The following is a 12,796-nucleotide window of genomic DNA, read 5'->3' on the forward strand; positions in this document are numbered from 1 at the left end:
AGTGGGAAAGGGGAGCCAATGGGGACTCTCAGTGCACAGATACAGTGACCATGTGGGGAAGGACCACATCTCATGTGTGCGCATCTGAGCCCATTCTCACATGCGAACACTGAGCATCTTTCTCTTTTCGTCTCTACCTCTCTCTCTTTTTCTTTTTTGATTGTGAGTCTTTTCAATTAATACCGTTAAACGTTTATTTGAATGCTATTGCTTGCACTGATTCTCTAGGAGAAGCTGAACTACAAATTCATATTACTATGGCGCTACTGAGATTTGTGCCTCTTTTAAAAAAAATAAACTAATAAAAATGGGGACAGTGCAAACAGCTGTTTTCCTTAGTTTGGGTGGCATCATCTATTGTGTGTATCAGAGATAGGCTGTGCATCAACTGGGTACCTGTGTGGAACAAAGAAAGAGGGCTCCAAAATATCTTCCTTAACCCCCAATAAAAGATATATATGAAAGCTATAACAACATGAAAGAAAAGATGAAAATGTGATTCTGAAATCCCAAAACTTAAGAGCTTTCCTGTTCCAGAAGTTAACAGGAGTGGGTGTGGGTGTTTTTTTTTTGTAGCTTCAGGAGGGAGGGCAAAGCTGTTAAATCTAACTTATATGCCTTCTACATCCCAACAAAGATGAGATGGGCAGTGACTGGGAGAGCAAGGCAGCAGATGCCTCAGATAGCAAAAATGCCTCGCGGGTGAGTTACTACTCCCATAGAATTTCAGCCCCATCTGTTTGTTTTGCCAGTTCCGGGAAAGGAAACACTTACTGATTGCTAGGCAACAAGCCATCTCTGTCCTCAGCATAAACTATATGAGAAAAAGCAGCGCACAAAGAAGGGTTTGCATGGTCCTTTCCATTACCTTCTCAATATTAGGGAGCAATATTTCACATTTTCAACAGGATCAAGTGGATCATTTTTCTTCCCAGGCTTCTTCCTCTATAGGAATAAGGCTCTAAGAATGGGTGCATATATCAGCCTTGAGAAATTGTTCAGTGATCATAATGAAACTTTTGGCTGAACCAAAGAAGCCTACAGTAAATGTAACCTGAAGCAATGAATACCACAGAAGATGTAAACAGAGGTCTAAAAATAATTTCTTATGAGCTCTGAATATCTATGCACTGAGTAATCAGGGAGGTCCAGCGGTAACCAATTTCACCCTCTTGCATCAAAATGAACCTCACACTTTTCTTTTGAGATCAGATCAATAGCTAAAATAAGATTGTTTCACAATGTTCCCAACACCACTAGTAAAAAGTGCAGGTAGAGAACTATCAAAAAGTTGCCTGCAGGAGCTTATTTCCCCAGACAATATAAAGTTATTAATTACACTTTGTGGTAATTTAAAATATCACTTTTCTGAAAGTGCAAAGTATTCAGTTAGTCTCAGAGCCTCACAGTATAATCTGTTACATTGCCTCCGATTGATAAATTACACATTTATGGTAATATTTCTGATTAGAAACATTGATACTAAAACACCTAAGTCATAAACGCTTGGTGCAGTTAACAGACAATACACAAGGTTTATATAAAAGCTGCCCTCAAAACATACTGTTCTTTCATGAGTAATTTGCACTGAATATTAACAATGCAGATATATAATAGCCTTCAGTTCAACAGAAAAGCCACTACAGCTTTACAGTGAATGGAATCAAAACGAGATCACCAACACACAGACCAGCAACTATAGTGTGTGTGTGTGTGTGTGTGTGTGTGTGTACACACACACACACACACACACACACACACACACACACACACACACAAACAAACAAAGTGTGAAGCATAAATAAGAGTCTAGGCATACAAATAAGGATGGAAAAGACAAAAAAGAATGCTGCAGTTTTATAGAAACTAGTCTCTTCTTTATAGAAACGGTCTTTTGTCCTAGACATCATTCAGCTGGCAAAGCATAATCGTCTAAGATGTTATTGTTTTAACTTGCCCAGAAAAAAAAGATGAAGGAACAAAGACAAAGTTTAGAACATGCAGATTGTTCACCCATTTCTGAATGGCAAGTTGGGCAATCACACATCCAAGCATTCTCGCTGCAATTAAAAAAAAAATCTTCTCTGACTGCTAAACAGGAGCACCCGATTAATTCAAAATTCTGTAGATGCACAAATTAGATATCTTCTCCATATCAATGGCCTTCTAGGAACCGTGGGACTGAGGAGAGTGATTACTTTGCAGAGATCCTCGGACACACAGTCTTGCTTACGATCTACAGAAAGCGATAAGGGGTGTTTACTTCCCCCCTTTTTACACTCTAAAATATGCATGCATCTGAGGGCAAGGAAGTGGGTTGGCATCAGTGAGAGAGATCAACCAAGGCAAATGCAATCAGGCTTACAGCAATAGGTGCACCCAGGTCAGTCCTAGAAGCTAAATGTCCATGGGCCAAATCAAGCAATGCTAAATTATTGTTAATTTGTAGCAAAAATGCACATTTATGTTTTAAAGGAAGGAAGAAGCTCAAGCAAATTATCTTTCCTCAACATGGGTCCGATGCTACTGCCACATGAAGAATAAATTGCACAGTGGTCTTGTGGCAGGTAATTAAAACAGGAAGAACTCAGACCCTATATAGTTTTTAAAAATACATATATATCACTATGTTGTTGTTGTTGTTGTTGTTGTTGTTTAGTCATTTAGTCGTGTCCAACTCTTCGTGACCCCATGGACCAGAGCACACCAGGCACTCCTGTCTTCATATATCACTATAGAAGTGTTATAAACATATAGTCCTGCTTTCTTACACGTCAGCGTTAAAGAACTGATGGGTAGGCACAAGAGATAGGGTCTTTTTGGTGGCGCTTCGAAAGCTTTGCAATGCTCTCCTTGTTTAGATAGACGCAGGGCACACTCAGTTAATACAGGGTCACAGAGAAGCCAATATCTTTTTTTGTGAAACTAAGCAAAACTTGCCTGCTTTCCCCTTATTTTGCCGAGTTCTGTTGCTTTAAGCACTTTTTATCCAGTATACCTGAAGGAGCATCTCCACCCCCATCGTTCAGCCCGGACACTGAGGTCCAGCTCTGAGGGCCTTCTGGCAGTTCCCTCATTGTGAGAAGTGAGATTACAGGGAACCAGGCAGAGGGCCTTCTCAGTAGTGGTGTCTGCCCTGTGGAACACCCTCCCATCAGATGTCCAGGAAATAATCAAGTATCTGACTTTTAGAAGACATCTGAAGGCAGCCCTGATTAGGGAAGTTTTTAATATTTGATGTTTTATCGTGTTTTTAATATTCTGTTGGGAGCTGCCCAGAGTGGCTGTGGAAACCCAGCCTGATGGGTGGGGTATAAATAATAAATTATCATCATCATCATCATCATCATCATCATCATCATCATCCAAGTCTGGTTCACCTCCAATATCAGACCTTGGTGACATAAACTGCCTAAAGAAACGGATTGCAGCAAAGGAAAGCGAGATAAAGCAGACTTCTCTCCTTAGCCCTTTTTGTGTAAATACGACCACCAACCCCACTTTATATACGAACTGGCAATTGGCCAGTAATGGGTAAAGGGACCCCTGACCATTAGGTCCAGTCGTGGCCGACTCTGGGGTTGCGGCGCTCATCTCGCTTTATTGGCCGAGGGAGCCGGTCATGTGGCCAGCATGACTAAGCCACTTCTGGTGAACCAGAGCAGCACACGGAAACACCGTTTACCTTCCTGCCAGAGCGGTATCTATTTATCTACTTGCACTTTGACGTGCTTTCAAACTGCTAGGTTGGCAGGAGCTGGGACCGAGCAATGGGAGCTCACCCCATCAGGAGGATTCGAACCGCCGACCTTCTGATCGGCAAGTCCTAGGCTCTGTGATTTAACCCACAGCGCCACCTGCGTCCTTCCAAATAACTAGAGCAGATGGAAACCCTTATCCACTCACTTCCTTCTCTACCTTTCCTAGGAGCAAGAAGAACCTTCCATAATTGAGCCTCACCCCTTTCTTCCCAGGTCTTGCCCTGCTTCTTCTCTTTCGAAGTACATCACGGAAAGTCAGGATTACTTGCCTGCCTCTACCCTGATTCACCAGCAATGGTGATCTCTCGTCTCCTTCCTCCCATGTGCATACAGTCTATAGGTGCTTGTACAGACATTCATATCAATCTAGTGATTTCTGGCATGGTTGCCAGAACTACGCTACACCCCATTAACAACCGTAGCAGATATGGCTCACAAGAGTATCATCGCCTCTCAAATGGATAGGGAAACTGCATCAGTGGCGATGTGCAGAATGCAATGCTCAGATGCCTTGCAATGCACACAAAACCTCAGAACAAGCATGGATTACTACATAATGTGTAATATGAAGGAATACTCTGTGTATACCAGTGATTCCCAAAGTGGGTGGTATCATCCTCTTGGTACCTAAGGAGGTGCCAAGTGGCATGGAGCATTCAAATTAGAAGGTCAGAGGAGCAATAAAGGCATACCTCCAGAAAGGTTCACTGTTCACTTTAAGCATGCCACTCCCATATATAAATGAATGTTCTGGAACCTTCTGGAACCTTCTTACTGTTTCTGTCAGAATGATTCCCTAACACGGAGGTTTTCAGACTTCAAAAAGATGGTATCACTGGATAAACTTCATCAATTTTGTTGAATTAGTTCAGCTAAATAGTTTTAATTGGATTTTGAATAATTGTGCAATTAATTGTTCCTGTCTTGAATTATAACTGCGTTATTAGACTCCTTAGTTGGTTGTGCAAACCACTATTCTGAATAATGCTTTTTATGGAGTAGAGGGGCACTGGGGGATGAGTTTATGGTACCGAGGGGGTGGTCAGTGGCTCCCAAATGTTTGGGAAGCACTGGTGTGCATAGTGTCACTGAACAGGTGAATGGTGCACTGTGGGAAATGAGGTCACATGGAGCTCTACGTACTACAGCTTGTATTGCAGAACCTCAACTTTTTTTGGGGGGGGGAATACAGAAAAGCTCTTACGAAATAAATTCAAGTACCTGACATGCTGCTGGGAATCAGCAAAAGGTAGTCATCCTCATTTCTCTTTTTCACCAGTTATCACCTGTCAAGGATTTAAAAAGACAACAATTTCAACAAGTGTAGCAAACAGAACAACCAGCTGTTTTCATTATTGACATTTTAATGTTTTGATGTGATTGTTTTATTCATATTATAGTAAAGGGTTTCTTTCTTTTTCTTTTTACACTTTGCAAACTGCTTAGAAGCTTATTTTGGCATGAAGTAGTATTAACAACAACAACAACAACAACAACCTGTTCGCTACACGTTCCCTATATATTTATTAAATATTTATTTTAAACCTGTCTTCCAGCCCCCAGCCCCTCAAAATGGCTAACAATTAATGGTTAGATTATTACAACAAAAGAAACACAACTCAATACCAGACCACTAAGTACCAATGGAATCGGGTCCACTAGAATGAATGGGATGCTGCCCCACCAGCCTTAGTCTGCACTCAGCCAGCCCCCACTTGCCTGCCTTCTTACGTGCAACCAGTATAGGACATAGCAGTGTCTGTCACTTTCCTCTTCCTCAGTCTCTGCATTGCATACCCTCCAAAATTCCTCAGGTGAAAAGAGGGACATTTCTCACTCCCCACAACTGACCCTCTTCAAACCCCCCCCCCCTTTTCAGTGTGTCCCCCCCCACTGCAGTACATTTCCTTCACCACTTGTGGCGATCACGCAGGGTCCCTGAATGTTTCACCATCTATTGATCCCTGTGCTACCACTTTATTTCTCGCTGCCACCACCCAGGCCCTACCTGGTACAATACTGAGTCCAGTCAGGGTTAAATTGGAACATAAACTTCTGTTTATTTATTGCAGTTTAACAAGCGTGTGGTTTCATAAATGGTATTGGTCCATTACACTCATGGGTTGCCTATCCAGACCTATAACGTCCCATACCTGCTCTCCCTCATTAAACCACCTCTCACATTTACTTGTCTTCCTAGCCCCTAACTGTTCCTGACTCAGCTTATTTCGCTACACTAACTCAACCTACCCACAGATTCTATCCCAATTCACTCCCACTCCAACCAACCACCCAACTCCCAACAAACTCCTCCCCTTCGCCCCTCCCAGAGCTGGTTTTATAGTCCCTCTGACTCCACCCCCTGGGTTCTGATTGGGTAACCTGTTTAACTATTTCACCTCCAGCACTCTCATATGTTAACGTCACACCACTACACCAATAGGATACAGAACACATATTTTCCGCCGTCCTAAGCAGTGCTTTTTTTCTGGGGGTACGCATACCCCTAAACATTTTGTGAATCTAAGTTTGGCCTCATTGAGGGGCAGCATTTCGATATGAGTGGGAAAATGAGAGTACCCCTAAACATTTTTTTAAAAGAAAAAAAGGACTGGTTCTAAGAAAAACCCTTAAACCTGGTTTTTATCTAATTTTCTTCTGTGGTAGAATAAAACCCTGAAGGGGTTTGCATGCCTTGGGTGGAAAGAAAGAGAGTTTTTGTGCAGACATAGGAGACAGAGATTCGGAGTCACAGAGCAGGAGAGAGAGTAATAGATTGCTTTGAAATAATTTCTGCACCTGGTAATTTTTAGTCCCCAATTCCCCTCCCCAACCTGTCCCATATTTTGCCTGACCTGTCCTTTATTTTGCCCGACCAAAGCTGGCAAGTCTAACTCACATCCAGTCTAAAATGGCAAGTTCAGGCCGCAGTCCAGAATTGCCACCTCCTCCCTGGGATAGATGGGGGAAGAGAGCTTGGTATCACAGGCATACCAATAACACTTCCGTCTGCGTTCCCAGTTGACCTGGCAAAGCATTGTCATGTCCCTGCATTTCCTTTGCTAACATAGCTTTCCTCCCTCAAAAAGTAAGTGACAAGCACTACCTGAAATGTGGCCCATAAATTTAATATAAAATGAGACATGTTTGTTCCTTATTGGCACCTAGTACTCTAAAAATACACTTTTTGCAGCTGCAAACCATAGAACAAACCTTGGTTACAACTCATGGTTTGTCTGGAGAGAACTAAACCACAAGCCCTGGTCTGAATGACACTTGAAGCCAAAACATGGCTTAGCACAGCACAGCAGTAGAACAACCAGGGAGGGCCTTCTCCATGGCTGCTCTCAGACTTTGGGACTCCCTCCCTATAGAAGTTTGACTGGCTCCCTCCTTGTTGTTCTGCCAACAGGTGAATACTTGGTTCAACAGGCTGCTTCTAATGAAAGGGCTCGTATCGTGCTGTTTTTATTTCAATCATTTGTATGTTTTTAATAGCTTTTATCAAAGGACGCGGGTGGCGCTGTGGGTTAAACCACAGAACCTAGGACTTGCCAATCAGAAGGTTGGCGGTTCGAATCCCCGTGATGGGGTGAGCTCCCATTGCTCAGTCCCTGCTCCTGCCAACCTAGCAGTTCGAAAGCACGTCAAAGTACAAGTAGATAAATAGGTACCGCTCCGGCGGGAAGGTAAACAGCGTTTCCGTGCGCTGCTCTGGTTCGTCAGAAGCGGCTTAGTCATGCTGGCCACGTGACCCGGAAGCTGTACGCTGGCTCCCTCAGCCAATAAAGCGAGATGAGCACCGCAACCCCAGAGTCGGCCACGACTGGACCTAATGGTCAGGGGTCCCTTTACCTTTACTTTAATAGCTTTTATACAGATATAGTTTTAATTCTATCGGTGTTTAATTGTTTTTAATGACTGTTTTCCCCCTATGTTTTTAGCTGTGTTGGGGAAAACGAAGGGTATAAAAAAATATATTCTATCCTCTCTGGTAACCTGCACATTTGCTTTGTTTACCCTACCAGGCATGGCCAAACTTGGCCCTCCAGATGTTTTGGGACTACAACTCCCATCATCCCTAGCTAACAGGACCAGTGGTCAGGGGTGATGGGAATTGTAGTCCCAAAACACATGGAGGGCTGAGTTTGGTCACGTCTGCTAAGCCATGGTTTCACTTAGTGTTACATGTAAACCAGGCTAGTACCTCTAAATTGAGATACATTTGTGATGTCCACAGCTGATGAAAGCTTGTATCACATCATCATTGTCATCATCTTGGAAGTTGGCATGGGGGTTATACTGTGTTTTGCAGTTTTTGCTAGTAGTAGCCTTGTCAATCTCATTTTTAGGACTCTCCTGAAATGAAAGACATACTGTGTGTTTGTTATAGCAATCGTGATGAAATTTGCTTTCAAGAAAATGAGGTCTGGCTACATCCTTTACAAGCTTTTGCTAATAACCACAACCCTTTAATGTCTCATATGCTTTCCCAAAAGGATGGAGAGAAGATCTGAAACGCTGTTGCTCCTAGTTTGTTTCATTATTAGTTTAATGTACTTATTTCTTATATCCTGCTCTACTTTTAAGGAACAGCTATTTGGGGAGAACTTTATTTTGAGTGGATTCGTATAATATATCACAATGCAATAAAATTCATTATTTGTGTGTTTTAATGCACACCACTTGGGCTTCCTTTAAAGTATAGCATTGACCTATTAATATAATGAATAAAAAATAAATTCCCATGAAGAAGCCCAGCAAATGAAACAGGACATTCTTTCTACTTAGATTATTTCCAGTGAGGAATCCCTCCATGACATTTAAGAGGGATATTATCCTCTAGCTCCCCCCTGTGGGTATCTGATATTATTCTTTTGGAAGACATCCTGTTCATATGTAGCCTGAATTTAGCATGTAAACAATATATAAGGAAGGTAGCGTTCCATTTGGAATGGGGCCCCTGTTAGCAGACGCTTTGATAACACTTTAGCAACCAAACCAAAGACTTATTTTGCTATCTCTTTCAGCCCGGAAAATCAATGTGTTGTTACGAGGTGCTAGTAAAGGTAAAGGTACCCCTGCCCGTACGGGCCAGTCTTGACAGACTCTAGGGTTGTGCGCTCATCTCACTCAAGAGGCCGGGAGCCAGCGCTGTCCGCAGACACTTCCGGGTCACGTGGCCAGCGTGACAAGCTGCATCTGGCGAGCCAGCGCAGCACACGGAACGCCGTTTACCTTCCCGCTGGTAAGCGGTCCCTATTTATCTACTTGCACCCGGGGGTGCTTTCGAACTGCTAGGTTGGCAGGCGCTGGGACCGAGCGACGGGAGCGCACCCCAACGCGGGGATTCGAACCACCGACCTTTTGATCGGCAAGTCCTAGGCGCTGAGGCTTTTACCCACAGCGCCACCCGCGTCCCTGTTACGAGGTGCTATAACCATACCAATTCCTTAATATAAATCAGTTTATATTAGGGTTCGCATGGCATTCTGCCATTTAATGCTGAACATTAAAAAACCAGACCTTCTCAAAATGGGGTAGAGATGGGCTGGTGAGAAACGGTTAATTCACTCGAAATCTGAAATTATTTTTAATACGGAAAAGAGCATTACTTATCAAGGCCAGGCAGTGGAGGCTATGAGGTACTTACTACAAATAGACTCTGAACAGAAGAGCGAGACTATTCAGTGCAATTGGTAAATGAACATTACTCATCCACCCACACTGGAATTATGTAGATCAATGGTAAAAGTATGTTTACGCTGAAATCGGAAAGGTTTGTTTCCCAACAAGAGTAATACATTAAGGAGTATGTCACTACTGCTAATTTGTCTATTAAGACATCGTTCTGACAAGACATTCCCATGTTTTGTTATCCATATGGGTAACCCCAGTTTCTGTATGCACAATACCAATAATTAAGGGCAGTGAAAAAGGGTTTAATAAATGCAATATGTTCTCCAATTACAATCATTCTGGAACACAGAGATTCTATTTAGCTTATTTTCCGCTGGTCCAACTTTTCCCCCTCTTTTTACTCAGAGACTTGCAGCAGTGCTCTAAATAATTTACCTCATGAATGAGGCACAGTTTCTCCCATTCCACGTGAAAGTGGAAATTTTGTTTAAAATTTTAGTGATAGCAGACAGAATTTTCTTCACCGCCCTTTCATAGCAAAAGACAAGTCTGACGCTAAACTTTCCTTGTTTTTTGCTGAATCAATTCAGGGCACGTTAGCTCTCGTTTAAATTTCAATAAGGGACAGTTTATCTTCTGTGTTAATTTTCATTACCGTTCTTTGTGCAGTCAATAAATGATAAGTGGTTTTCTGTCACCATTTCCAGGGCATCGTGAATTACTCACTAGCTCTGGAAAAAGACTAATAAAAAGTCAACTCGCAATATAACAATTTTTAGGCAACTTTATTAGAAGACACATGAATCATAATCTCTAACTGGCTGTCTTACCTTTAAAAAAACACATCTCCAAAAAGTGAATACATGGGGTTTTTTTAAGACAAAGGCAACTTTTTCTATTGTACATTGACCATCACTCTAGTGAAGGAGTGACATGCACCCTCTGATAAGAGTTCATATTACTAAATGACATTTTATATTTCTTTTCCCACTTTTATTGATGTTTCAGTGGTTCAGGATTTGTACATACTCAAGCTTTTCTTACCCAAATCATTAAACAGATCATGATTTGGGGGAGGAAAGCCATTCTTGGCTGCTGGAAAGGTATACCAAGTCTGAAGGAATTAATTAGGGTTGCCATACGTCCGGGATTTCCCAGATATATCCGGTATACTGGAGTTGGCAGCAGTGTCCACGTGGGAGCCGGCCAAATGTCCAGGAAAATCCATACCTATGGCGGCACATGGCGGCAGTGCCGTTTTTGCTGATTTTCCATAAAAATAGTTCAAAGAAAGCTCAACAACTTTGGGCAGAACTAAAAATACATTTAAAGCACATTGTTGTTGTTGTTTAGTCGTGTCCGACTCTTCGTGACCCCATGGACCAGAGCACACCAGGCACCTCTGTCCTCCACTGCCTCCCGCAGTTTGGTCAAACTCATGCTGGTAACCTCGAAAACACTATCCAACCATCTCGTCCTCTGTCACCCCCTTCTCCTTGTGCCCTCCATCTTTCCCAGCATCAGGGTCTTCTCCAGGGAGTCTTCTCTTCTCATGAGGTGGCCAAAGTACTGGAGCCTCAGCTTCACGATCTGTCCTTCCAGTGAGCACTCAGGGCTGATTTCCTTAAGAATGGATAGGTTTGATCTTCTTGCAGTTCATGGGACTCTCAAGAGTCTCCTCCAGCACCATAATTCAAAAGCATCAATTCTTCGGCCTTCTTCTTGATGGTCCAGCTCTCACTTCCATACATCACTACTGGGAAAACCATGGCTTTAACTATACGGACCTTTGTTGGCAAGGTGACGTCTCTACTTCTCAAGATGCTGTCTAGGCCTGTCATTGCCCTTCTCCCAAGAAGCAGGTGTCTTTTAATTTCGTGGCTGCTGTCACCATCTGCAGTGATCATGGAGCCCAAGAAAGTAAAATCTCTCACTGCCTCCATTTCTTCCCCTTCTATTTGCCAGGAGGTGATGGGACCAGTGGCCATGATCTTCGTTTTTTTGATGTTGAGCTTCAGACCATATTTTGCGCTCTCCTCTTTCACCCTCATTAAAAGGTTCTTTAATTCCTCCTCACTTTCTGCCACCAAGGTTGTGTCATCTGCATATCTGAAGTTGTTGATATTTCTTCCGGCAATCTTAATTCCAGCTTGGGATTCATCCAGCCCAGCCTTTCACATGATGCATTCTGCATATAAATTAAATAAGCAGGGAGACAAAATACAGCCTTGTCGTACTCCTTCCCAATTTTGAACCAATCAGTTGTTAAAGCACATACATTCCCCCAAAGAATGCTGGGAACTTTAGCAGTGTGAGGGGTAAACTACAGTTCCCATGATTCTTGGGGGTGGGGGAATAATTTGTTTTAAATGTGCTTTATATACAGTGGTACCTTGGGTTAGAAATGCTTTGGGTTACAGACGCTTCAGGTTACAGACTCCGCTAACCCGGAAGTAGTACCTCGGGTTAAGAACTTTGCTTCAGGATGAGAACAGAAATTGCGCGGCGGCAACAGGAGGCTCCATTAGCTAAAGTGGTGCTTCAGGTTAAGAAAGGTTTCAGGTTAAGAACGGACCTCCGGAATGAATTAAGTTCTTAACTAGAGGTACCACTGTATACCTATAGTGGACATGCAACCAGTTCTGATGGTGATACTTTGGGCCTAGTCAGATGTTTTCGTAAAATTCAATCGACGAACTAACAGCAGGGGAAAGTCTCCGGGTCACATGCATCCCTTCTGTGATGGTACACAGAGTTTAAAGATCAGTCAGAGTGCATAGCTTTTTCTTGCATGTTTAATCTCCCTGAAACTTTCCGAAGATTGAAAGGAAAAAGACAGATTTCGGGATAGGGGGAAATCAGAACACAGAACACAATGTGAACCAAGCATCCAGAATATGTGGAGGGGAGAGCAAGACCAACCCTACTTTCTCTGTTCAGGTTCTCCACACACCTTCATCCAGACTGTTGAATGAAGTGGGATATGGCAAGGGGGAGGGAAGAGAGAATGGGCACATGCCTACCGCTATTATGTTGAAATTCTCAATGTAAATACCTGCCTTTTGCCCCCCAGCCAGCCTAATCACAGCTCCAGAGGGAGAGGTGATTTTAATCAGGAAAACAGCAAAAGGAAAAAGTTAAAACTTGTCCTCCATCACCACTTTCAGGGTCAAAATTAGCAGCAACCCCCCCCCATCAGTTGCTTTGAAGTTCATAAAAAATACCCCAGGAGGTCCACTCACGGATCAGTTTGTCCCTCAGCCTCCTGTTGAAATTACTGACATGCACAAGCAGTTGAAAAGAATGGTTTCATTTTTTATATATGAAAAAAATACATTCTCAGCCAGATCTTTACAAGATTTTTCATCTAAGTAATTTTAAAAGTTTTCCAACAT

General features: G+C 42.7%; 1 protein-coding gene across 8 annotated transcripts in view; it reads right to left on the reverse strand.

The window, feature by feature from the left end:
* Nucleotides 1–12,796, reverse strand: part of THRB (thyroid hormone receptor beta) — a 187,813-nt gene that overhangs the window by 55,657 nt on the left and 119,360 nt on the right. For 4 of the 8 annotated variants that reach the window (XM_077916285.1, XM_028750507.2, XM_077916286.1 and 1 more), the window contains one exon: nucleotides 4,983–5,047. The exons of the other annotated variants lie outside the window; for them this stretch is intronic. Coding sequence is in view for 2 of the 4 variants with exons in the window: in XM_077916286.1 (XP_077772412.1) it covers nucleotides 4,983–4,989 (7 nt within the window). In the remaining 2 variants the exon portion in view is untranslated. The remainder of the gene's footprint in view (nucleotides 1–4,982; nucleotides 5,048–12,796) is intronic. 8 annotated transcript variants of the gene reach the window in all.

The sequence above is a fragment of the Podarcis muralis genome, chromosome 12, assembly GCF_964188315.1.
Source record: "Podarcis muralis chromosome 12, rPodMur119.hap1.1, whole genome shotgun sequence".
NCBI classification, from domain to species: Eukaryota; Metazoa; Chordata; class Lepidosauria; order Squamata; family Lacertidae; genus Podarcis; species Podarcis muralis.